At 34.2% G+C, this 23,737-nt stretch overlaps 1 protein-coding gene across 5 annotated transcripts; it reads left to right on the top strand.

Moving 5' to 3' along the window:
* Window positions 1–199: 199 nt before the first annotated feature.
* On the top strand, window positions 200–20,773 carry FAM76B (family with sequence similarity 76 member B). Of its 5 annotated transcripts, none has more exons than XM_063728234.1 (11): window positions 280–411; window positions 860–938; window positions 1,245–1,309; window positions 2,132–2,186; window positions 3,527–3,682; window positions 6,500–6,699; window positions 9,850–9,897; window positions 10,089–10,169; window positions 10,816–10,951; window positions 13,732–13,833; window positions 18,074–20,773. In XM_063728234.1, exons 2-11 carry the CDS (start codon window positions 930–932, stop codon window positions 18,161–18,163), a joined length of 942 nt encoding a protein of 313 aa, XP_063584304.1. In that variant the 5' UTR covers window positions 280–411; window positions 860–929; the 3' UTR covers window positions 18,164–20,773. The 5 variants fall into 5 exon arrangements, with proteins under 5 accessions (XP_024110510.1, XP_003777915.1, XP_063584304.1 ...); XM_054524963.2 differs by having other exon boundaries at window positions 281–411; window positions 781–938; XM_024254742.3 differs by lacking the exon at window positions 860–938 and having other exon boundaries at window positions 200–411; window positions 10,819–10,951.
* Window positions 20,774–23,737: the final 2,964 nt, after the last annotated feature.

Below are 23,737 nucleotides of genomic sequence, written 5' to 3'. Positions count from 1 at the left end.
GAGGCCGAGAAGGAAGCGGATCCGCGGTCGCGCAGCTAAACAGCAACCTCCTACCCGCCTCGTCTTCCTCCGCCGCTATCGGGGCCTAAGCGGGAGCGGCTGGCACGGCGTCACTGGGTGGGCTGGGGCGGAAGTGGAGGCGGAGGGAGACGGTGGCGTCGGCCGCGGGGCCCTGGGCTCTCCCGGCGAGGCCCTGGTGGGCGCGAGGCAGGGGGAGGGGGAGGAGGAGGAGCCCGCGGCCCGGGCGGCGGCGGCTCTCAGGTTCTCCGTAGGGCCCCGCCTCGGAGCGGGCGGCGGCGGCGGAGGAGGAGACTGAGGAGCAGGATGGCGGCCTCGGCCCTGTACGCCTGCACCAAGTGTACCCAGCGCTATCCCTTCGAGGAGCTCTCCCAGGGCCAGCAGCTCTGCAAGGTCCGTGGGCTCCGGGAGGCGGGCGGGATGGGTGTCCTCGGCCGTAGCCGGAGGGGGCCGGGTAGCCGATGCACTGCAGCCCCTCTCTCTTCGCCGGCGCCTCAGGGGTTTGGGAGTCTGGAGCCCTCGCCTTCCCAATCGGGGACCCCTTTTTCTGGGGGCTTGAACATTAGCTGGGAACGGCCCCTGAAAGGGAGGCAGAATCGTGCCCTCTTCCAGGCGGCCCAGGAGGGTGCCGGGCCCCGTCAGCGTCTGGGGGTCTCAGGGGTGGGGTTGAGTGAGGCAGTCACCTGTCTATGCCGCAGAGACCCAGGGGTGGAGATGTTTTCATCTCGGTTTTCTGCCTGGTCTGTCCTCTTCTTCCACCAGGAGGCAGGGGACGGTTTTTGCACTTTCTTGCTAGGAACCCGAAGCCGCAAAGCTGATGGCATCCTTCTTCCCTGTCCAGGAAAGCGAAGCGACTGGTTTGGGAACAGAATGCTCTGATTTGGAGCTCCTCCCATCCCATTAAAGCCTGGATGCTGTCTGTGAGCAACGGTGCAAAATAATAAGTAGTTTCACATTTAACCAATCCTTGAAATCGGCCCTGACAGCTTTCTTAATTTGTCTGTAATATACCCCCACGTCTACTAAAGACAAAGACACCTATGCCTTCCCTAAGGAATTATATTGTGATTGGCCACTTATATGATAAAGCATCCAGTTCTTTACGTTGGGGCCAGGTTTTATAAATGTTTTAGACATTTCACTAGGTTGGGTAAACAATTTTCTACCAGAAAAGTGAGATCTGGGACTTTCGGATAGATACTGACTAATGTATTGTCTTATTACAGGAATGTCGGATTGCACATCCTATTGTAAAATGTACTTACTGCAGATCAGAATTTCAACAAGAGAGGTTTGTATACTGAACAGTTTTTGACTGTTAAAGACAAGTGTTGTCTGTATGGAATACTTGGGGGTTGTAATCCCATATTTTTATGAAAATATTTTTAAAAAATGGTTTAGCCCCAGAAATTTTAAGTTGTAAACCTTTTATACATGGTGGGAGAGAGAATGTTGCCAAAAAAACCAGTGGTGGTTAATTTACAGTTAGATTTTATATGAGAGAAAGAATAAATTACTACATGGAAAATGTACAGCCTTGCTAATGAAAATGCAAATGTAAACAGTTATGTTAAACTAAAAAAAATGGTAAAACCTTAATGGACCTGAGGAAAGGTCTGTAGTGTTACCAACTGCCTTCCAAGGGTGAAATCTAATAATTTGTTACATGGAAGAGGAGTAGTATGTAACATTTTTAACAGTTCCACTCTGAGAGTATATACAGAAAGTAGCCTTAGAAAAGAACAAATAATTTCTTCCTAAGTAGGTGTGGGCATTATAATGTTGGACAGTAGCCAAGTAGAAGGTTAGGTAGACGCGGGTATTGTAATGCTGTGCATTAATAGTGTCAAGTGTGAAGATTTTGGCACTATATAGGAAACATTAAGATGTTTTGTTTACAAAAAGAAATACACAAAAATGTATAAAAACATTTGTCGTAAGTTAATTTGGGTAAAACAACTCTGGAAATATCCTTGTATTTTTGAAAAAAATCCGTGGTCCATATTAGAGTAAGTTTTAAGTGCTACAAATCTTTGACTCATTTTATTTTGACATTGTGCTAATTACTTTAGAAAGCTACATAAACATGATCTGTATGCAATTTATTTTTCAGCAAAACTAACACAATTTGTAAGAAGTGTGCTCAAAATGTGAAGCAATTTGGGACGGTAAGTATGTCTTATGTTTTCATGTCATTGTTACCAGTTAATATTTTTCACAAAGCTGGACCTTTTAAAAAAATATGTACTGCTGGCTGGGCATGCCTGTAATCCCAGCACTTTGGGAGGCCGAGGCGGGCGGATCACGAAGTCAGGAGATGGAGACCATCCTGGCTAACACGGTGAAACCCCGTCTCTACTAAAAATACAAAAAAAATAAATGAGCCGGGCGTGGTGGTGGGCGCCTGTAGTCCCAGCTACTCCAGAGGCTGAGGCAGGAGAATGGTGTGAACTCAGGAGGCGGAGTTTGCAGTGAGCCGAGATCCTGCCACTGCACTCCATCCTGGGGGACAGAGCGATACTGCGTCTCAAAAAAAAAAATGTACTGCTATGCTCTTAGATATTTCAACATACCATATTTTATGAAAGACATTTTCCATAGATATTTTGATGGAAAGGTGGTAACATTTAAAAACAGTCAAGTTATATACCTGTTTTACATGTATTGAATCCAGTGTGAAATCTGTGAAGCTATTTAAAGATTCAAATATAGCAAATTCTTGGTTATGGAGAACTTATCCATAAAGTTTGCATGATCAGACTTTAGCCCACTTCAGAACAGCCTCCTCAGAACTATTTTTATAAAACAGCACAATTAAGATATTTATTCACAGAAGTCATGACCCAATCCTAGTACAAATTGTCTTATGTGTGTACTACAATCATTATAGTTATATTATACCAATATTATTTATTATTGGTCAGAAATGCTAACTTTAACGCTCTAAACTGTCCTGAATCATCTTTTGAATATCAAAGAAAATCAAGGTATGTTTTTATAGTTTATGTTGAATATGCTTGTCCCCATTTTTTTAAAATTGAAAACTCACTTATAGTGTATATTCCTTATATGATTTGTATCTATATGTGATGAAAAGTTAACATTTTTTAAATAAATAATATGGTCATTAAGCTAACTAGGATATTAAATTAGTAGGACATTTCCTCAAATTCTTGATTCATGAGACTTCTCTACATGTGTACCTTTATTTTCATTATTTAAAACATTTTTAATGTGTAGTTTTTGTATTATCTAACAGACTATGCAAATCACAAATCTATTTCTCATGATCTTAGAGTAATAGTTTCATGACTAGAAATAAATATTAGTTGAATGCATAGAAACATAGTATAAAAGTTATTGCATATGACAGGGCAACAAACTTGACAGAAAACAAGTTTTTTACCTGAGTTTTCTTAATTCCAGAAATATGTCTACAATACTAGGTATATGCTATGCAGCAAATATTTAATGTTTTTAAAAGTCTCAAAATGTGTATGTTTTTCAGCCCAAGCCTTGTCAGTACTGTAACATAATTGCAGCATTTATTGGTACCAAGTGTCAGCGTTGCACAAATTCAGAAAAAAAGTATGGACCACCTCAGACCTGTGAACAGTGCAAACAGCAATGTGCTTTTGATCGGAAGGAGGAAGGAAGAAGAAAGGTATGCTTTATTTATGTTATGACGTCTTCTGGAAATTAAATAAAATGCCAAACAAGTTGGAAATTTTAATTAATACACTACTGAGACAGGATCTGTTCTTTAGGTTCATGAAAGCAAGTAGTTATAGATGAAAGTGCAGGAATAGTGAGTTTTCTCCTTGTTTGCATGATACAGAGATTCATGTACTATACTTTAAAAAATATTCTATGGTGGCTATTCTGTACTAGTTGGCTATCCCACATTTGGTTCAGGAGATTTAACTAATTGCTGTTAAATAACTCCTTTTACTTTACCCTTTTGCTGGTTACTTGACATCACTGGTGTGAAAAAAATACCTGATGGCACATTGGCACATAAAATTCAGTTACTCTTGTGCCTTTTGATACAGGCTCATATTTGAAACTGTTGTTTGTTTTTGTCTACCTGCAGTGACTTAATGTAATAAGTATATGTGTTCATGTGATAATTCTTTTGCCGATCAGCATTCACACAGGCCTCCTGTTGCCTATCAATTTTAGTTGATTTGGAGAATGACTACCTCTTTGAGGGGCTTCTTCAGGTCTCCCCACAGCAATGTACGTACCCCGTTATAAGACATGTCCCTCCAGCATGTCTGGTACCTACACATCATGGAATACTATGGATGGAATACATGTGAACAAACAGAAGATAAAAACTTGGTTTTATTTTTAGAGGTTTAGTCAGTACTTTTGGAAAGTCTCTTCTTTGACACAGGTACGATTGATTCTCATTATTTGTGGTAGTTCTCTAAAGTTCCCACAAAACAGTGAATACGGTAGTACCCACCTTCATCCATGGGAGATACCTTCTAAGACCAGTGGGTGCCTGAAACTGGGGATAGTAGCGAACCTTACTGTGTTTTCTCCTGTACATACGTGCCTATGATAAAGTCTAGTTTTTTAATTAGGTATAACAAGAGACTAATAAAAATAACAAAATAGAACAATTATATTAGCATACCCTAGTTACAGTTATATGAATGTGGTCTTTATCCCTTAGAATAGTGTATCATATATGATATTTTTATACTAAGGTTGACCATGGGTAACTAAAACTGTAGATGGAGGAGTACTGTATTGAAGCATTGCCGAAGAGAAATATAGGATTAAGTTCACATCTTCAGTAATAACATGTTGGTCAGTTGATCAGTATGTAACCTTATTTTGTTTGTATTCCTGTTTGAAGATATCTCATTTAATATATACTGTCGATTGGCCAGGCATGGTGGCTCATGCTTGTAATCCCAGCACTTTGGGAGGCCGAGGTGGGTGGATCATGAGGTTAGGAGATCGAGACCATCCTGGCTAACACGGTGAAACCCTGTTTCTACTAAAAATACAAAAAATTAGCTGGGTGTGGTGGCAGGCACGTATAGTCCCAGCTACTCAGGAGGCTGAGGCAGGAGAATGGCGTGAACCCGGGAGGCGGAGCTTGCAGTGAGCCAAGTTCGCGCCACTGCACTCCAGCCTGGGCGATAGAGACTCCGTCTCAAAAAAAAAAAATATGTGTCGATTAATTTAATTGCACTCATGGCCAACAGTGCTAAGAGTGCCTGAACATAACTTATGTAACACACATATTTTCTCTGTAAGACACATCACAGCCTTCGTCGCTTTCCTTATTTTAAGTTCAGTGGTACATGTGCACGTCTATTATATAGGTGAACTTGCGTCATGGAGGTTTGTTGCACAGATTATTTCATCACCCAGGTATTAACCCTAATACCCATTAGTTATTTTTCCTGATCCTTTCCCTCTTCTACCCTCCACCATCTGATAGGCCCTAATGTCTGTTGTTCCCCTCAGTGTGTCCATGTGTTTTCATCATTTAGTTCCTGCTTATAATTAAGAACATGCAGGATTTGGTTTCCTTTTTTTTTGTCAGTTTGCTAAGGTTAATGGCCTCCAGCTCCATCCATATTCCTGGAAGGGACATGATCTTGTTCTTGTCTATAGCTGCATAGTATTCCATGATATATATGTACCATGTTTTCTTTATCCAGTCTACTAACGATGGGCATTTAGGTTGATTCCATGTCTTTGCCATTTCACATTACAACCTTCTTGAGCCTAGGAACACTATACAGCACTTTGGCAGTACTCTTTGGGACTATAAAAACTTGAAAAACATGGTATTAAATAGACTGTGAAAAGGATACTTGTCTGAAAGGTGAAATAAATAAGGCAGAGCATCACCTTGTTCCACCTCAGCTGGGAATTTGTGCTATTGGGTGGCACAGATTTTTCACCACTCTTGTGTATGTGTGCAGTGGCCACAAAAGTGCTACAAGTCTTGATTTTTGGGTTACAGATACATTTTACTAGGTAGGCAAATACATGAATAGGAAATGCAAGAATAATGAGGGGCAACTCTGTGTGTCATTTAGGTGCTTCAGTTTTTCTGTAAATTTACAATACTTACTGTAGTGAAAAATTATTAGTAATTACACAGTGATTTAATAATTTAGGCTATATTTCTTGGAAGTATATCAGTCAGTTTATGCTTACTCTCCTGGAATAAGAAAAAAGGTAACATTTTCTTTTCTTCAAATTAAAAATGCCTCAAAACTGATGTCATCCTCATCAGTTTTATAATTCTCCAAACAAGTATTTTCCCAAGTTTCAGAAAAGTCCAATTTTGTTTCTATTTTCCAAAAAATCCGTGAATATGTGCATACGTCCATTTGCGCATGTTATGTGTGGAATATAGGTGGAAGTTGAGTGGTTTATCTTACCTGGTTTCATTTACAGCCAGTTTATATGGATACATTTAATTTAACACATATTTTCTTAAAAGGTTGATGGAAAGTTATTATGCTGGCTCTGTACTTTATCGTACAAAAGAGTTTTACAGAAGACGAAAGAACAAAGGAAGAGCCTGGGATCTTCACATTCAAATTCATCTTCTTCATCTCTTACTGAGAAAGACCAGCATCATCCAAAACATCATCACCACCATCATCACCATCACCATCGTCACAGCAGTAGCCATCACAAGTAAGTACTTTGAAATCATATTTTCTAAAACTCTTCCTTGCATTTTAATGCCATTTATTGATGTTTACTTCTTGCAAATATTGACTATGTGCTAGTCTAGTTTCCATTGTACACAGTAAGCATCTTGAGTGTCTAAGGCTGTGATTCCATTTTATTCAGTGTATAATGTTATATACATGGAATATGTTTAGCTGTTTACCATAATACAGATATTTAGGAAATTAATCTATAAAATTATAACCATATAAAGTCAGAATACAAGTACGTCAGTTAATTAACACTTAAATAACTTATCAAAAGCCTCCGTATTCTTTTTTTGTTTAAATAATTGTTAAGGTTGTATTTGAAAAATTATATTTATCTTAGTTGTCAATTTGTTTTAGTAAAAACAAACCGAAACAAACCAATGACTGGGTTTGGAGAACATATTTTAATACTATAATTTGTTACTATGATAGAAGCATTTCTAATCTTTGTGGTCCCCAAAGTATGAGAAATATTTTTAACTAGTGATACTTTGTGTTTTCTTCAAACATATATTTAGGAACTCTACTTAAATACAGACAACTGTAGTTTTCCCTCAGTATGCTTGAGGGATTGGTTCCGGAACCCCCTCATAGACCAAAATTTGCATATACTCCAGTTCTGCAGTTGGCCCTGTGGAACCTGCCTATAGGAAAAGTTGGCCTTCTATATATGCAGGTTTCACATCCTCCAAATACTGTATTTTTGATCCGTATTTGGTTGGAAAAAAAAAATTCTCGTATAGGTGGTCCCATACATTTCAAACCTGGGTTGTTCAAGGGTCAGCTGTACTTGATTTTTAAAGTGACCTGTGGGGGGAGTTATGTAGTAGTAGTACCTTAACCCTTGGTGTGTGTGGTATAAAGGTTTTTTAAAATGCAATTTTAGTCTTCATGGAAAAATAAAGAACATGAAAATACAAATTAAACTGATAAACACAAATTAAAATGGAAAAAACAGGGACATATGGCACACCCATTTTCAGAAGAATTTATTGTTTGTTCCTAAATTTTTCTGTGAGTCTTTAAAGTTTCAGATAGTTATTTAAAACAGAATTTACAAAAAACTGATACCCACCTCATTTTGGAACACATGCAGTATTTTTAGAATGTAATGTAGTTCTAATTAGTAAGATTTGTTCTAAACTGTATCCAATCACCTATTAGATTATGAGGTTACGTTGAGGTTAGTGATGTTTAATTCTGCCATGTTGTAGTGCTTTCTAAATGTGGCAGTGGTAGACTACAGTGCAGTGCCTTCTCTTCTGGCTGTTTTGAAGAAATCTTGTGATCTTTATATCAGAGTATTTCAAGAAGCAAAATAATATAAGTCTACCTTGTTTTTGCTTCTTGCTTTGAGAAAAAATATGACAAAATGTCTATATACCATAATAGCATATGTCAGACCTACTTCTAAGACTCCCAAAATGTCTCCTTTCCCTATTCTTTACAGATGAATTTGTCTTAGCATGATGTAAAAGGACACAATCAGATTATGTTTGTGAAGACTAAAGTATGTGACAGCAACTTAATTTTTTGAAAGAATGACAGGTTTCAAAAATAAAGGGAAAGAGAACAGTATTGAAAATGAAAGTCTTCAATTTTTTTACTTTTGGTTACTTATGAAATATAAACACTATTTTCTGTTTGATGGCTGTTGACCATTTGATGAACAGTTAGTTTGTAGGGTCCTATATTAAGTTCAGTAGATCAGAATGAAAATGAGGAGCATTCATATTGTGATAGATAGTGATCAGCAGGGGTAGGGGATGTGGTTGCCAGGTGGCACTAAGTTGGGTCTGAATCTAGGAATGGACAACCCTCAGAAAGCTTAAGATGGGAATTCCAAGTGTTTCTGTCAGTCATATTAATGTGATTATTCTTAACTTTGAGATATGGTTAGTGCTGTTAGTTCATGTATGGCTTGTTAGGTTTATAATGAAATTTGTGGAAAAAAAAAAAAAAGGACAACTGCATTCCTCAATAGGATTTCCATTCATTCACAAGTAAGAATAACTCAGTTGATGGAATTATTGCTATTAATATTTTTTTCCCAACGTGGTACTTGTTTACAGCCGAGTCTTAAGGTCTGTTGTTTTCTTTTGCTTAAAAAACTTCTACAGCTGAACCAATAGTAAATTTTAGACACAAGTAAATGTGTGTATATATATATATATATATATGTGTCTATTTTGTATATGCTAGCACTGTACTAAGTGCCTTTACATATATAACTCATTTAATGCTCATATCAATATAAGGTATGTATTACATATGAGGGAACCAAGGCTGGGGATTTTAAGTAATTTGCATAAGGTCACAGCTCAGGTCTTCTAACATCTTCTAAATTGTGTAAATACATGGCATCTGGTTCATAGGAGATGCTCTCTACATGCTGAGTGAATAAGCTAGGGGTTAGTGAAGCATTGACTGATACGCAAGTTTAGGAGGAAAAAAATGAAGGATTCATGATGAATTATAAACTGATTATTAGTATTATGGTAAAATAGAAAAGGAGTATTACAGTATTAATTATAAGTAAAAGTAAAATAATTTGTTACTATGAAATTTCTCAATAGTTTCAGCATAACTTCTCCAGAATACTAACTAAAGAGAGATCTACGGACTTTGGAGAGGATTCTTAAGAAAACTGGGAAAGAATCAAAGAAATCAATATATTTCCCCATTTAAATTGATACACTATTCTGAGCAACTTGATTTACTCCAAAAGAAGAATCTCTACTTTGGATTATTAGGAAAGCCTTAACTTTAAAGAGACAAATTTAGTGTCTGAAATAGTAAGGGCAGCCAAAGTACAGTGATACCTAGACACAAGCATGAAAACTACTTGTGTAACCCATCCTTTGTATGATATTAAATTGAACTGTAGAGATCCTGATTAAAAAGAAATCTTGAAGAACTTGAGATGGTTAATAGTCATTTGATTAAAATTTATCTCATCAGAATGTGATTTATTCAGTATGTATTAGCTTAGTCTGAAAACTTAAATATACCTTTCTCTGAACAAAATATTATAAACATAAAATTTGTATCCATTGAGAATGTTAAATTTAGATGTATTAAATAAATAAATGTCATTAGTAGATGTCATTTGTGTATTTTTCAGAATCAGCAATCTAAGTCCAGAACAAGAGCAGGGACTGTGGAAACAGAGGTAAATACATTGCTGTATTTTCTGAAGTATTTTGAAATGTATATTTATAAATGTGATATCCCTTCAACTTTGTTACTTAAGTCTTACCAAAATCAATATTTTCAGCAATATTTTAGGGAAAGATGAATAACTTATCATTTGGTTTCTCTGTCCTTTTTACTCTAACTATTCTTATTAATGTTTGGTTTCAGCCATAAATCCTCTGCAGCAATTCAGAATGAAACTCCAAAGAAAAAGCCCAAATTGGAATCTAAGCCATCTAATGGAGATAGGTAAAAATGAATTCTTTTAGTGTTATGAAAATTCAACTTAGTTGAATAGTTATGGTTGAATGCCAGTTATTACTAGATAAAAAAATAGAAACATGTATTTTCTACATTGACTTGAGTCACCTGGAAGAATAAACATAAATTAGTTTAAAATTTTTAGCTTAATTTTGGCAATAAGAAAGTGGCACTGAACTATGTTGTTCTATTTGGGAAATAAATTTGGGTTTTGAAGAAACAAATTTGAATGGAGAACATTATTTTTATCTTTATTCAGTGAAACACAAATCTAATTGTGATATTTTAAATTGACCTGCTTAGAAAATGTTTTTAGATTAAAAATATTATGAGCGTTACTTTGTTTTAGTTCATTAGCCAAAAGTTTGCTGATGTTACTGTACAAATTGGCTGCCTATTGCTTTACACTAGAAGTATTGACCCCCTTAAAGCTAATACTGAATTATATTTCTGCAGGTGTATGTAATGTGTGCCATTAGTAAGGTAATTTGCCAGTTGCATCCATTTCTGTCAGGTACATATTTTTTTGCATTAGCCTTAAGGATGTTTGTGGAATTGTCTAATTTATGCAATTTGAACACCTGCTAATTTTCCTTCTACTTCATTTAACTGTGTTTTACTTCTTTCTTTTTAGTAGCTCTATAAATCAGTCAGCAGATAGTGGGGGAACAGACAATTTTGTCCTTATAAGTCAACTGAAAGAAGAAGTGATGTCACTTAAGCGTCTCTTACAGCAGAGAGACCAGACCATTTTAGAAAAAGATAAAAAGGTAAGAACATGGTTCATTGAAGCCTGGTAAGAGTTATGTGTTGACTGTTGCTTGATAATCGCAAATTTTATTAGATTTTCTTTAATAATTTGGTAATGTTTGTTGTGCATGATTTTTATAAGACAAATTACAAAAGCCCCCCTGAAGCCATCTAATGAAGATGGGTAAAAATGGTCTTTCAGAATTTTAGTTCCAAGAATTAACTGAGGCTTAATTAGGATAGCAATTTCCAAACTTTAATTTTCAGTAAGCATGTAATTTAAAAATAGGTCTAATACCTAATTAAAAATGAGATGTAAATGGAATATTTTGTAAACTTTTTTGATTTAAGAATGTAGTTTGAAGTCTTTGATATAACATTCATATGTTTATATCAATCCAGATCAAAATACTGCTGAAAAGTAATGGTATGGGAGTTTCCTGTAGTAGTCAGTAATTAGTAATAGATGTCTAAAAGCTCATTGTGTAGGAAGTAAGTGTACTTATTGGGACTTCATCAGTTAAATGAGGAATATTAAAATATATTGTTCATTTAGTGAAAAGAGGAATATTAACAGAATTATAGAAGGATTTAAGGTCTTGTGCTATGAAATCAGGATGGCATAATAGTGGGCAGGCATGGAACAGGAAACAGTTTTGAAGTAATTTAGCCATACTTAGATTCAAATCCTAGTTCTAACATTTTCTGTGTGACCTAAAGCAGAATGTGTACTTCTTTGGACCTCAGTTTTCTCATTTAAATGAGAGCATTAATACTATCTCAAGTGATGGTTGTGATGAGTAATGAAAATGCAAAGTATTTATCATAGCTCCTGGTATGTAAAAGTGCCCATAGGGGCTATTCCTGTTCGATCATCTTTTGTACTTGTTTTATGGTCCCAGACAATGTAGTTTGACCTGTATCAAATGTATTATGCAGTAGGAGAACACTAAAATCATTTCTTTTAAAAGAATAAGACCTTATTATGAATACATATATGACTTATATCCATCTCTGAATCTGTGCTTGAGTCTGTGCTGAGTTGGCTTTTACTTCTGGCATTCAATAATTTTTGATACATTTTCCCACACCTTGATGGTTAGTGGGCTTAATTTATTTTAATACATTTGTACCTTACTTTAAGCAAATTTAGTATATGAAAATTAGGAGTGACATAAAATAAAAATAGGATAGTTGCGGGTGTCTTTGTCTTATGGTTCTTTTTGATTGACAGCATTTTTTAAATTAATGAGCCTTTATGGAAATTTGTCCTGTGTACAAAGTTTTAGAGACAAGCCAGGTATATCTGCATTAGCCTTCAGAAAAGTTGAATAAAATGCCAACTTTACTGCAAAATAGCAATGATTTCAAAACCAAGTAGTAATCAGTTATAGAATATTGACTGTTAGATTTTTCTTTCCTCTCTAGCATAAGAGGTACTATCTTTGTATTGTGCAGTTAATTGAAGTTTTCTGCTTTTGTTAGTGTTCCTCTTTAAAAAAAATCAAAACACTGATGGGGATTGAAATTAGCATTGTTGTAAGGAAAATCCTAATTGTAAACCTAAAATAACTATACATTTGCAACTTTTTCTTGTAAATCTAAGACGACGAAGTTATTTTACTGAATTGGTTTCACAAAGTTATTTAATGATTTCTAGAGCCAGACACTGAACTAGATCATGAGGTTACAAAGATGAATAAATAAGACATAATTCTTATTTTCCAGAAGTTCATAGTGAGGAGGCAGCTCACAGTGTAGTGAATAGAGTAATTGTCTTAGCTGATCTGGTGTAAGTTGGCATTTCAGAACAGAAAATCTTTTGTGATTAGAGAAAGTTAGAACTTAGTTATACTTTGAATTTGACAAAAGCAAGGGTTTTTTTTTTTTTAATAAGAATATAAGACTCCATGATTTTCTCCATTTTTGCTGTTGTATGTCTTTCAGTTTATTAGATACTGGGTAATTACAAAGGAGAATGTGTAAACCTTTAAAGCTGGCATAATGAAAACATTAAAAAATAACCTGGAGTTGCTTCTCCATGGTTCCAATAGTGAAATTACATAATAACTTATTTAGTTTGAAGTCATGAGATATTATACTGTTAGGTATGTCATTTATGAAAAAACTATCATGTAGCCTTCTTCCTCAGAGCACTGATTTTTTTCTTGTATTTGTCTAATTTAGCCCAAATTTTATAGTAACCTTCTTTCGTTTCTCATTCTGTGTTAGTTGTATTTCTGTGCTTTGTTCTCTACTTTTACCTCAAGTGTTAGTTGGTATTGTGTACATAATCCTGGACATAAATTAAAAAATGAAAACAGTGTAGCTTTTGGCTGAAAAGACCATTCCTTTTTATATTACCTAGTGTGAAATTTCTTTCTTTAAGCATTGAAAGATTATTTTACCCTTAAGCTAGTTTAAATGTTTATTTTGTTTTTACTATTATTGAAGTACATTTTTAAATGAGGCATTTTCCAGTTATTAGCCGTTAAGCTTTTTTTGTTGGCATACCAGTTGCCACACTCTATTTCCAGTCGAGCCATGTTTAGGAAAAAAGAAAACTCAAAAGTTTTACTGATGGTCAGGTATTAACATTAAAATTATACTATTGTAAAGCAGATAGACTTCATCATTTCACAAAACAAATTTTAGATAGCTTGTACAAATCAGGAAACTGCAGTTAACATCTTCCACTTTTGTAATGAAATGTGAGTTTATTGTGAAAGTTATTTAAAATGGTGTGTGTGTGTATGTGTGCAAATATATACATATATATCTTTTTTCTTTAATCTCTCAGTTAACTGAACTAAAGGCAGACTTTCAGTACCAAGAGTCAAATTTGAGAACAAAAATGAACAGTATGGAAAAAGCTCACAAAGAAACTGTGGAACAACTTCAGGTAACTACCATCATTTACGTAAAATGATAGGCAAGAAAGGCTAAACTTGAGTAATAGCATTCATTGACTTAGATTGTTATTGGTAGCCCTATTTTGTGCATAGTTGGTGCATTTCAGTTTTGATTTTGACTTTATAATCATTTTTAATCTTGATCTCATTAGAAGTTATTGTTTGAAATTACTTGAAAGGGAATTCAGTACTTTAATACTGAAAACTTTTGCCTAAACTTCAAATGGAGTTTTTGGAGGAGGGTATCATTGGAGTATGTTCAATTGATTATTGGGCTTACAGCAAAAAATTAAAAATCAGATTCATGAAACTAAGGTGAAAAGCAGGTCTTCAGTAGCAATCATTCCTCGTATTAATATTTCCTTCCAGATACTGGGAAAGGAGATGGGTGTATAAAACCAATTCTTAAGGACCTCGAGTGGCAAAAATGTATGCAAAGCAAGAGAGTTTACTTAACCTGCATACAGTGGTTTGTAAAGTGCCAAATAGGGTTCTGCTAAATGCTAACAGGTGGTGATCCACCTGAACCTCAGAGTACTGCAAAATAGCATTTTAAGTATACAGAACAACTGAGTGAAGTCAGGAGTCACTACAGTAATAATCTGATGTCTGGCATGCAGAGATGGTGAACATCCAACGTGGATACAGAATGCTACCATATTAAACTTGTTCTCATCTAGGTTTCATAAATTTAGAAATCAGACCACACTAAATTAATTACATGTTCTCTTTGATTTATACAGTCTCACATTTGTAGAATTAATCTTTAGTAACAAAATTTTTAAGTTTTAAATGTTAGTGGAAGATGGCAGCACACAGACTTCAGACTTGGGAGAGTACAGCTTCAGAAGGAAGGAGTTAATACTGCCCTGTTTCATTTTTTTTTTTTTTTCACATTGTAACACCAAGGGATATTTGCTGTTCCTTTCTTTTGGTTTTGTATTATTCATACTTCTTTGCAAGTAGCTTATATTAGTAGGATTTAGGAACTTGCTCAAATTCGAGGTACAGATTGTCTGGTCTTAATCCCTATCATACTGTTACAAAGACTGTTGAAAAGGAACCTCATGTAGAACCTGGGACATAGTAGGCATTCAAATAATTTGTTGACTAAGTGGTGATTTATGGAAATGCCCATCTGCCGTCTGTTCTGAGAGATTGCCCGTATCATATATCAGATTCTTATATATTAGTTAATGTTTTTATCCACCAACAAGTATTATTTTTAATTTTATGTTATTCCTGTTTTTCTTACTCAGTTATTAATGCTGAGTGATTAGCTGGAACAAAATCTTCCACCTGGTGATCTTTGATTTAATGTAATGTAACCAAAGCTCTGAAGTAAATCCAGAATGAGATAACAGAATAACTGCAATAGGTGCTTAGATATGTTTTAACTTAGTGCTCCCCACTGTTCAAAAGAGCAGTTTGTGTTTTGGTTTTTCTTTTTTAAAATCATAGTTGCAAATACATGGGGTCATCTTTGACTTAGCCTGGTTGATATCTTAAGCCTACCTCCTCTTGGTAATTGAAGTTTCATGTAGTATGAAAGTAACTGACATGATTTTACATATGCTGTCTTACTTGTTGCAAAAACTGAGTTATGTGATATGCCCATTTTACAGAGAAAACTGTGATCACACAGTAAGCGGTGACATAGAAATCTCTGTCTTCTCACTCCAGTTTATCTATACTTTTCCCTGTTCTACACTAGTTCCCACCACTACAGGTTCCTCAGGTTTTCTATTTCATCCTTCCTATCAGGCCACTTCCCTGATTTTTTTGTGTTATGGCTAGAGACAATCTGTCATAGCTGAGTGCCATCTTTTTACTTCACTTCCTTTAGCAACCAGTGATACTAGTAGGATTCTTTACTGAGGTGAGGAAACAGGTAATTTTTTTTTTATCTTTATGTAATAAGGAATTGAATCCTGTGACACAAGATGGATCTTGCTCTAATAGCTAGTAAAATATTTTTAACTACCAAACCTACGACAAAACCCTGAACATCACATGAAAAAAAATTGTTCAAAATGTCACCCCAAAATACCCCAAATATCGAAAATACTAAGAATATGAAGTAAAAACTCTTATTCACTTAATTAGGTAAGTGGTTAAAAGGAAAAGGGACCTAACATTTGAGTGCCTTCTGTGTACCAGGAACTGTGTTAGGCTAAGTGTTTTATATATTTGATAAGTTCCTTCAACTCATTTTGAGTTCGGATGGTGGAGTTACTGTGTTACAAATGAGAAAATATGCTCCAGTTTATGTAGCTGGTAAGCAAGCCAGGATTTAAAGCAGGATCTGTGTAATTCTTAATCCTGATATTCTTTCCTTTGCACCAACATGTCTGAACTTTAAAACTTAGCTTTCTTAAGAGTCTGTAAAGAATTTCATTGATTTTTTTTTTTTTTTTTTTTTTGGCTGGCTGCAAAATGAAGTAATTTTAGGGTAAAACAATTTAAATTTACATATATTGAAATATTGCATTATAAAATTCATTTTTAAAGTATTCAAATTAGAATAAATTTGGACTTGTACTTAACAATTGTGTTATTATTTACCATAAAGACTTTTTTCTTATGTAATTTATTAAGAAATATCTTTATTAGTGATATAAATATATTAAAAGCAAATTGGAAATTAGCTACTAAAGCATTAAATGGAAAAATTGCTTTGAAGACCTAATGTTCAAATTATTGTATTTTGTACTTAAAATATGAAAATTATAAACACTTTATTTCTTGATGATTGAGATAAGAACTTGGAGATTCACATTTTAACTATTTTGTATCAGTATAAACATTTTTACATAAATATGACTTACAGATCTAGTGGAGATCTTTTTGAGTCAAATTTGCAGACTCAAAATTTGAAATTGATACTGAATTTGAAATTGAAGTTTTTCATTACCACCTTAGTTATTAATAACCACTGAATACGAAAGTTCTATTAATCATGCATCTGAACATAAAAAATTACTTGATTTGCACATATAAGATAGTACTGAGAATATTTGCATTTTAGAGGTCATGGGTGTTAATTAGTAAGAGTGATTGGAGAAGAAGGGTGGGGGAATGGAAGAATAAAGTTTGAAAAAGGTTATTTCATGAAACCACTTTAAGATGGCATACAGAAGACAGGGTGTTATCTGGCCATAAAAAGCTAAAATTAGAATAAAATATGAAGTACTGAGGTTAAAAAAGTCTGTCTATATAATAAAAATTCCTGAAACCTGTGAAGGAAAATGGTGTTGAAACATACGTCAGAGAATATCTTTTTAAAATGTGTTAATTTTAGGGCAGTGCTCTATTTTCATCACTTTCCCCATTTTGGCTCAAACTACAAAAATGCTTGATCATTAATGTATTTGTATATATGGGGATCCTTACTATCTAAGTTTCCACATTTAAGAGACTGAATAAGGTGACAAAGGCAGTCAAAATGTGAAAATATCACTGTACTTACACATTCCTCTTCACTAAACTAGTGATGGATGGACATTTAATAATGAAATTCAAGTCAGATGATGAAATGAAATTTTGAATCTTTGCAAAAATTCAAGCTTTCATGAGATAGGGAATGATGATGTGGAACTGCTCAAATCACACTAAAATCAGTGTCAGTTGACTGTATGATAATTAAAGGAACAACAAGATAATGAGTGGTTCTGATGGGTGCTTTAAAAAAAATTGAATATCATTGGGTGCATTTGGCAAAGTAACAAATTGAGTGTTTTTTGCAAAAATGACCTCATGCTTGTTCTACAAGAGAGTAAACATAGAAGAAAGACCTTATACAGCTTGCTAGGAATTATTCCTCCCAAATCTTGATTCATTCTTTGATTTTATTAATTGTGAATTACAACTTATGTTCATAGTTTTCATGTTTTTAAGATGAAGGGCCAAACACCTTTTCCCTATTAAAATTTGGACCTTCTTTTAAGTGGATTCACTTTGTTTCCTTTTTTGTAACCAATTGTGCATCTTTGGACACAATTATATTAATAATGACATATACAAAGGGGGCTGATGAGCCAATCTAGAATTTTCCTTTTGCATGTTCATCCTTAAAGAAATGAATGTAAATGTATCAACTCTTTCATTTAATGTTAGTGCTTTAGTGAAACATTTATATAAATGAAAACAGTGTTAAATAAGTAGTGTTCTTCAGCATGACTTAATAATATTTCAAACATTTTTAATCTTGAATGTTTTTGTCTCCCACAGGCCAAAAACAGAGAACTACTCAAACAGGTCGCAGCGTTATCAAAGGGTAAAAAATTTGACAAAAGTGGAAGCATACTAACATCTCCTTGAGAAAGTAATTTGTTTAGCATTTCTTCTTACAATGTAAATTTGGGGAAAAAATTCTGTGAAGCCCTTAAATTCTGTGTAGTAGAAAAATATTTTTGCACACCAAATGAATTGGTGTGTTTCCTATTCACTTTTGTAATTGATATACAGCATTTTTTAAGTTGTAAAACATTCAAATAAAACTTCAACTGGTTTGAAGTAACTTTTTAATTATTTGATATCCAGAAACTTTTTTGCCAGCAATAGTATTAAACAGTTGTAAAGGAGTGCATGAGTAGTGCTCTTTATAAAACGCAACATGCAATAATAGAGTAGGTATGGTTTCAGAAGTCAGAGCAGCAGGGTTTTTTTTGTTCTGTTTTTTGTTTTACACTATGCTAATTTCGGACAAACAGTTTTCAATTTAGAAATACAAAAACTTTTAAACTCGAAAAATGGCGAACACTGGTTTTTTGGGAATTGTATTTTTACTTTGCATCAACATGAATTTAGGAGAAAATCACGGTGCTTTTATTAAATGAACTTCAGATATATGTAAATTTGTTTTTTAAAGTTACATCATTAACATTAGTAACCTAGCATTTTCATTATTGGTATAGGAATTAATGTTTATTGTACAGTATCTAAGGTAAGATGTGTTTCTGTTTTGTAAAAACTACTGTAGATTTTTACTTACAAGTGCCTTTTTGCCACCTAATGTTTTTATTTATAGGAATGCTGATCTTTTGTACATACAGTTTGTTTTAAAATCATGTTTAATAAATGTTTGTATATAAATGCATATGTACAGAAGCCTATTTCAAAAGGAAATCAAAGTTGCTAGTAAAATGTTTGAGATTACATTTAGAACTAACTGATGATGCATATAGATTGTAGAAAATTTTGTGATTTGTTTGTGTGATAAGGGAGGCTGTTGGTCTTTGAATTCATTTAATTATGTCAAAATAGTTCCCCAAAGATTTAATTTTAAGTTGCTTCTTAAAGAGTAATTTTATTTTTTATGTCATATGGCTTCATATTAGTATTTTGTGAGTTACATGTTTTGCTTTATTTTTTATAAAATTTCTTTAAAATTTTAATGTTTCTACAATGATCCATGTATCTGCTTTCCCTACGTGTGGTTATCTAAGTTAATATTTATGTACAACGTAATTTGTAAATTTAAAGCAAATCAAAAAAATTAAATAATCTTTTTAATCCAATCTGTGATAATCTTTGAATAAATTGGAACGTACTATAAGATTCAGGCACTATAAGTAAATTGTCCTAAAGTCTTTAAAATTGTCTATAAAAGGTTAAGGTAGGGTGGGATAGGTTATATGAAGTTATTGACTAATTATATTCTGATCCAGCGGTTTTCAGCCTGAAATGGAATTTATTTCCTAGTTATTATCAGTTCAGAGTTTTAGTTTGATTTTAAAGTATTGCTAGATACACTGTATAGAGTGAGTTGCTTCTCTTAATAATTTATGGGCAAAGATAAATTTGCTTCATGTAAAACTGTTACTAAATTTATAAGTTTTAAAGGTTTTGTTTTTATACAAGCATTGATTGTGAATGTCATATCAAAGATTGGCTTTCTTAAGAACACATGATTGAAACAAATTTTTTTTTAACATGACGTGTTTCAATAGACTTCTCATAGTTCATTATAAAGTGAATACCAAATAATTCTTTGTCCATTTTGAAAGCATAATATAGGGTAATTTTCAAGTGATAGAAAAAGATTCAGTTAGAATCTTGTAAACTAAACCAGTTTATTTTTATGGGATCTTCGTGTAATAATTTTCTTTAATTTAGTACTCTCAACCATGATAGATAATGCCTTAACATGGATTTTAACGTTTGCAGGATTTGCTAAATTCATAAGGTAGTTATTACCTTTCTTTGAAATTTGTAATGTTTTATATTCTTGTTCCATAGCCATTTGTCAGTCCACAGTGGTCATTATGGTTTTACTTTTTGATAGTTCTTACACCTTGTTGGAGAAACTACAAAAGAAAGTTGTCCTTGTCTTTCCCCTTAGCTAACATCAAAATTAAAAATAGTTTAATATTAATATTAGCTAACATTAAAATGGAAGATAATTCAGTTTTAATGTTTGCTAACATTAACAGTCTAATAATTTAGCTTTGTAAATTCCAAGGCTAAAACCCTTTCATGGGCTTCACAGTATTTAGTCCTAATTAAATACCCTTCTTTATTCCGTGACCTTATTTTATAACTTAAATTTTTTTGCAATTGTATAAACTAGTAATTCAGTCCCAGTCCTGGATCTCTGTAGTGTTTTGACATAATAAACTGATATTCTTTAAATGTGGACCTATAAGGAGATACTATGGTGTGGTGTATTGTGCTTTTAGCCTGTTTTCCACTATTAATTAGCATTTACCAGTAAGGGTCATTTTGACTCAAGTTATTTATGTATTAATAGCCTGTGAATATTGCAGTCCTTTTTAGATTATATTGGTCTAAATATGCATTCTGCAGTGAACCTGTTAAGCTGTTCACATGTATAGACTATTGAAATACTGTACTTGTACACATCTGACTGTTGACATTTTGTACTTTTTTCTAGATCCAATATTTCACAATAAAAAATTTGTCAAAGGCTTTGTATTAGTTTTCAATGGCTGCTGTAACAAATTCCCACAAACTTAGTGTCTTAATACAACAAAAATTAGTTCTTTTATGGTTCTGGAGGCCAGAAGTCCAAAATCAGGTTAACTGGTCTAAAGTCAAGGTATTGGCAGAATTGCTTCTTTCTGGAGGCTGTAGGGGAAAATCTGTTTTCTTGCCTTTTCCAGCTTCTAGAGCTGCATTCCTTGCCTTCTGTGAGCTCATTGACCTTTATCTTCAAAGCCCAAATTGTAGCATCTCAAATCTCTCTCTGCTGCTGTCATCATACCTTCTCAGAGTGTCTCCATCTGTTCCCTCTTATAAGGACCTTATGAGAACATTATTGGCTCCACCTGCACAAACAGCGTAGTTTTTCCATCTCAAGTCCTTAACCTAGTCATATCTGCAAAGTCCCTGCTGTCATATAAGGTAATGTATTACTGGTTCCAAGGGTTAGGGCATGGACATACTGGGGGACCATTATTGAGCCTACATAGCTTCATCTACATTTTGCCCCTTTTTCCAGTATGAAACCCTGAAACAACAGATACATGGGAGAAGTTTAGGCCAAACATTAGAAACTTTTCCTGTCTGTCCATTCAGACCACTTTAGTGCAATAGTTATTTTTCCTGGAAGAAATAAATATGCATCTAATTGAGCAAGTATTTCAAGCTATAGTTTTTGAAAACTTTGGAACATGACTAGTACCATGCTAGGTTGTTTGATACGTTAAAAGTTGAAGGTGTGGTTCTTTCATTTATAGACTAGGTGGGCAGATACTGTACTTGGGAAAAAAATCTGGAACCTAACTGGTATTATGAAGTGTAGTAAAAGCTAACAGCTTTTAGCAAGGGCATTCCAAGACTTCAGGTGTAGTCACTTGTTTCTCAAATGTTAGTATATATCAGAGTTTACCTGGAGGGCATGATAAACACATGTTGCTGGGCCTTATCCCCAGTTTCCGATTCAGTGGATCTGGGATGGAGCCTAAGAATTTTCATTTCTCAGTTCTCAGGTAATGCTGCTTCTGGCCCAGAGCTCACATTTTGAGAACTGTCATTTTAATACTTACTGCATTTCCCATACAAACTATACCACTGGGTAGGTAAGTAGTAGATGGGAGGTAGTTTCTTTTTAAAACATTCTAATGAAAAAGGAAGGATGGAATTGCAACATCATTTTGCAGCCTCTCATGGAGTTAAGGATTGGTCATCAACAGCTACTGACAATACACAAACACATTCTTAAGTGCTTTCTGATGGAGGAATACACTGCTACCTATAAAGTTTTGCCAAAAAACAAACCTAAATCTGACAAAGCATCTACCAATTAACCAAAAATAGAAAGGATGGAAGATCATGTTGAGTGACACCAAAAGGATACAGTTGGCACAGTTGTTCAATAAGTTGCAAGCAGGGGGAATCAGTGGAGGGAGAACCTATAGCATAAAAGGTTATGCTGTAGGTTAATATAAACCAATCACAATATGTGACCCTGATACGGATCTGGAATCAAGAAATTAAAAATTTTTAACATGTATGAGAACTGAAAATTTGAACACTGGTTATGTAATGATTTTAAGGAATTAACTACTGTTACCTTTTCAGATGTGATGATGGTGTTGCAGCTATCTTCTTTTAGAGTCCTAGAGACACCTACTAAAATATTTATAATGAAATGGTGTGATGATTGGTATTTGCTTCAAAATAGTATAGGGAGAGAGATATGAGAATATAAATCAAATAGGATTGGGTGTGAGTTGTTAATTTTTGAAACTGGGTGATAGTTATATGGTGGTTTATTATACTATATTCAACTTTTGTGTAAGTTTTTTCATAATAAGTAACACTACCACCATCACCCCTGCCTGCCAAGTTACGCTCAATTTAAGCAATACATGCTTATTGAAAAAAAAAATGCACAGTACAAAAATCAGGAGAAAAAAGAAAAAACCACTTAGTTCTCCCAGGTGACATACTTGTTTCTGTTTTGTATGTTTTCTTGTAGCATTGTGAGTAATGGCTATGATCATGCCACAATGTAATTCTGGTTCCTGTTTCCATTCTTCCTTTCTCCCCCTACTTAACAAAAGCAATTTCCACACTAAAACAACAACAGCAATTATTTGTTGTCATTTCATAGCTGTATATGTGAGGCATTTAAGACCACTATTAAATATTTAAGACGACTTTTTAGTGTAATGTCGGGTTTCAAATCCCACTTTGCCATTTGCTAGCTAGGTGTCTTGGAGGTGTACTTAATATCTCTGAGTTTCAGTTTCCTCATCTGTGTAATTACAGAGTTATTAATGAACATTAAGGTAAAGTATTGATACACAAAGCACTTTACATAATATGATAATAGATTTATAATATGATTGTTTATTTTAATCAATTAAAAATAATACATAAGGTAATATAAAGGCTAACTACCTTTTCAACTTCGGAGCATGTCCCTTGATGCAGTCGATGAAAATTCTATTAGGGTTGATTAATGGCGTCATAGTTTTCAGCCATGGAAACTTTTTTTTTAATAAAATCTTACCAAGAGTCCCAATATATAAAACAAAAGCTGATACACTGGTTGAAGTCGAGGCAAGGATTGGTATCCCTTTCATAGTAGGATCAAACATGGCAGATGCTGGTACTGTGTCCTTGATCCTTGATGCTACATAATTTAAATGTCACAGTTCTTTGAATTATATCTGAGTTTTTGCTAATTTTTGAGAATCTCAATGAGTGGTATCTTACTGTATAGACATTTTCATTTCAGGGAGGTGAATTTCCTGTTAAATTTAATTACCAGTTGAACATGGGTTATGTGCTATGCACCAGTCACTATGCTAATTGCTACAAAGGTGCAAAGATAAATCTTATTCCCAGGAGCTCATAATCTAGAAGAGACAGCTAGGTAAATAAATTATTGCAGAAAGTATAGTAAAGTATAGATATATTCAC

This window comes from Pongo abelii, chromosome 9 (assembly GCF_028885655.2).
Source record: "Pongo abelii isolate AG06213 chromosome 9, NHGRI_mPonAbe1-v2.0_pri, whole genome shotgun sequence".
NCBI classification, from domain to species: domain Eukaryota; kingdom Metazoa; phylum Chordata; class Mammalia; order Primates; family Hominidae; genus Pongo; species Pongo abelii.
Note: the sequence above shows the minus strand (reverse complement) of the source record. Positions and strands in the feature narration are given on the sequence as shown.

Excerpts from the sequence above, each read along its gene's own strand:
- FAM76B (XM_003777867.5), top strand. The coding sequence starts at position 325 with ATGGCGGCCTCGGCCCTGTACGCCTGCACCAAGTGTACCCAGCGCTAT. Across the intron at positions 6,700-9,849 it reads CACAGCAGTAGCCATCACAA|AATCAGCAATCTAAGTCCAG; the intron begins GTAAGTACTTTG and ends TGTATTTTTCAG. Across the intron at positions 10,170-10,815 it reads AAGCCATCTAATGGAGATAG|TAGCTCTATAAATCAGTCAG; the intron begins GTAAAAATGAAT and ends CTTTCTTTTTAG.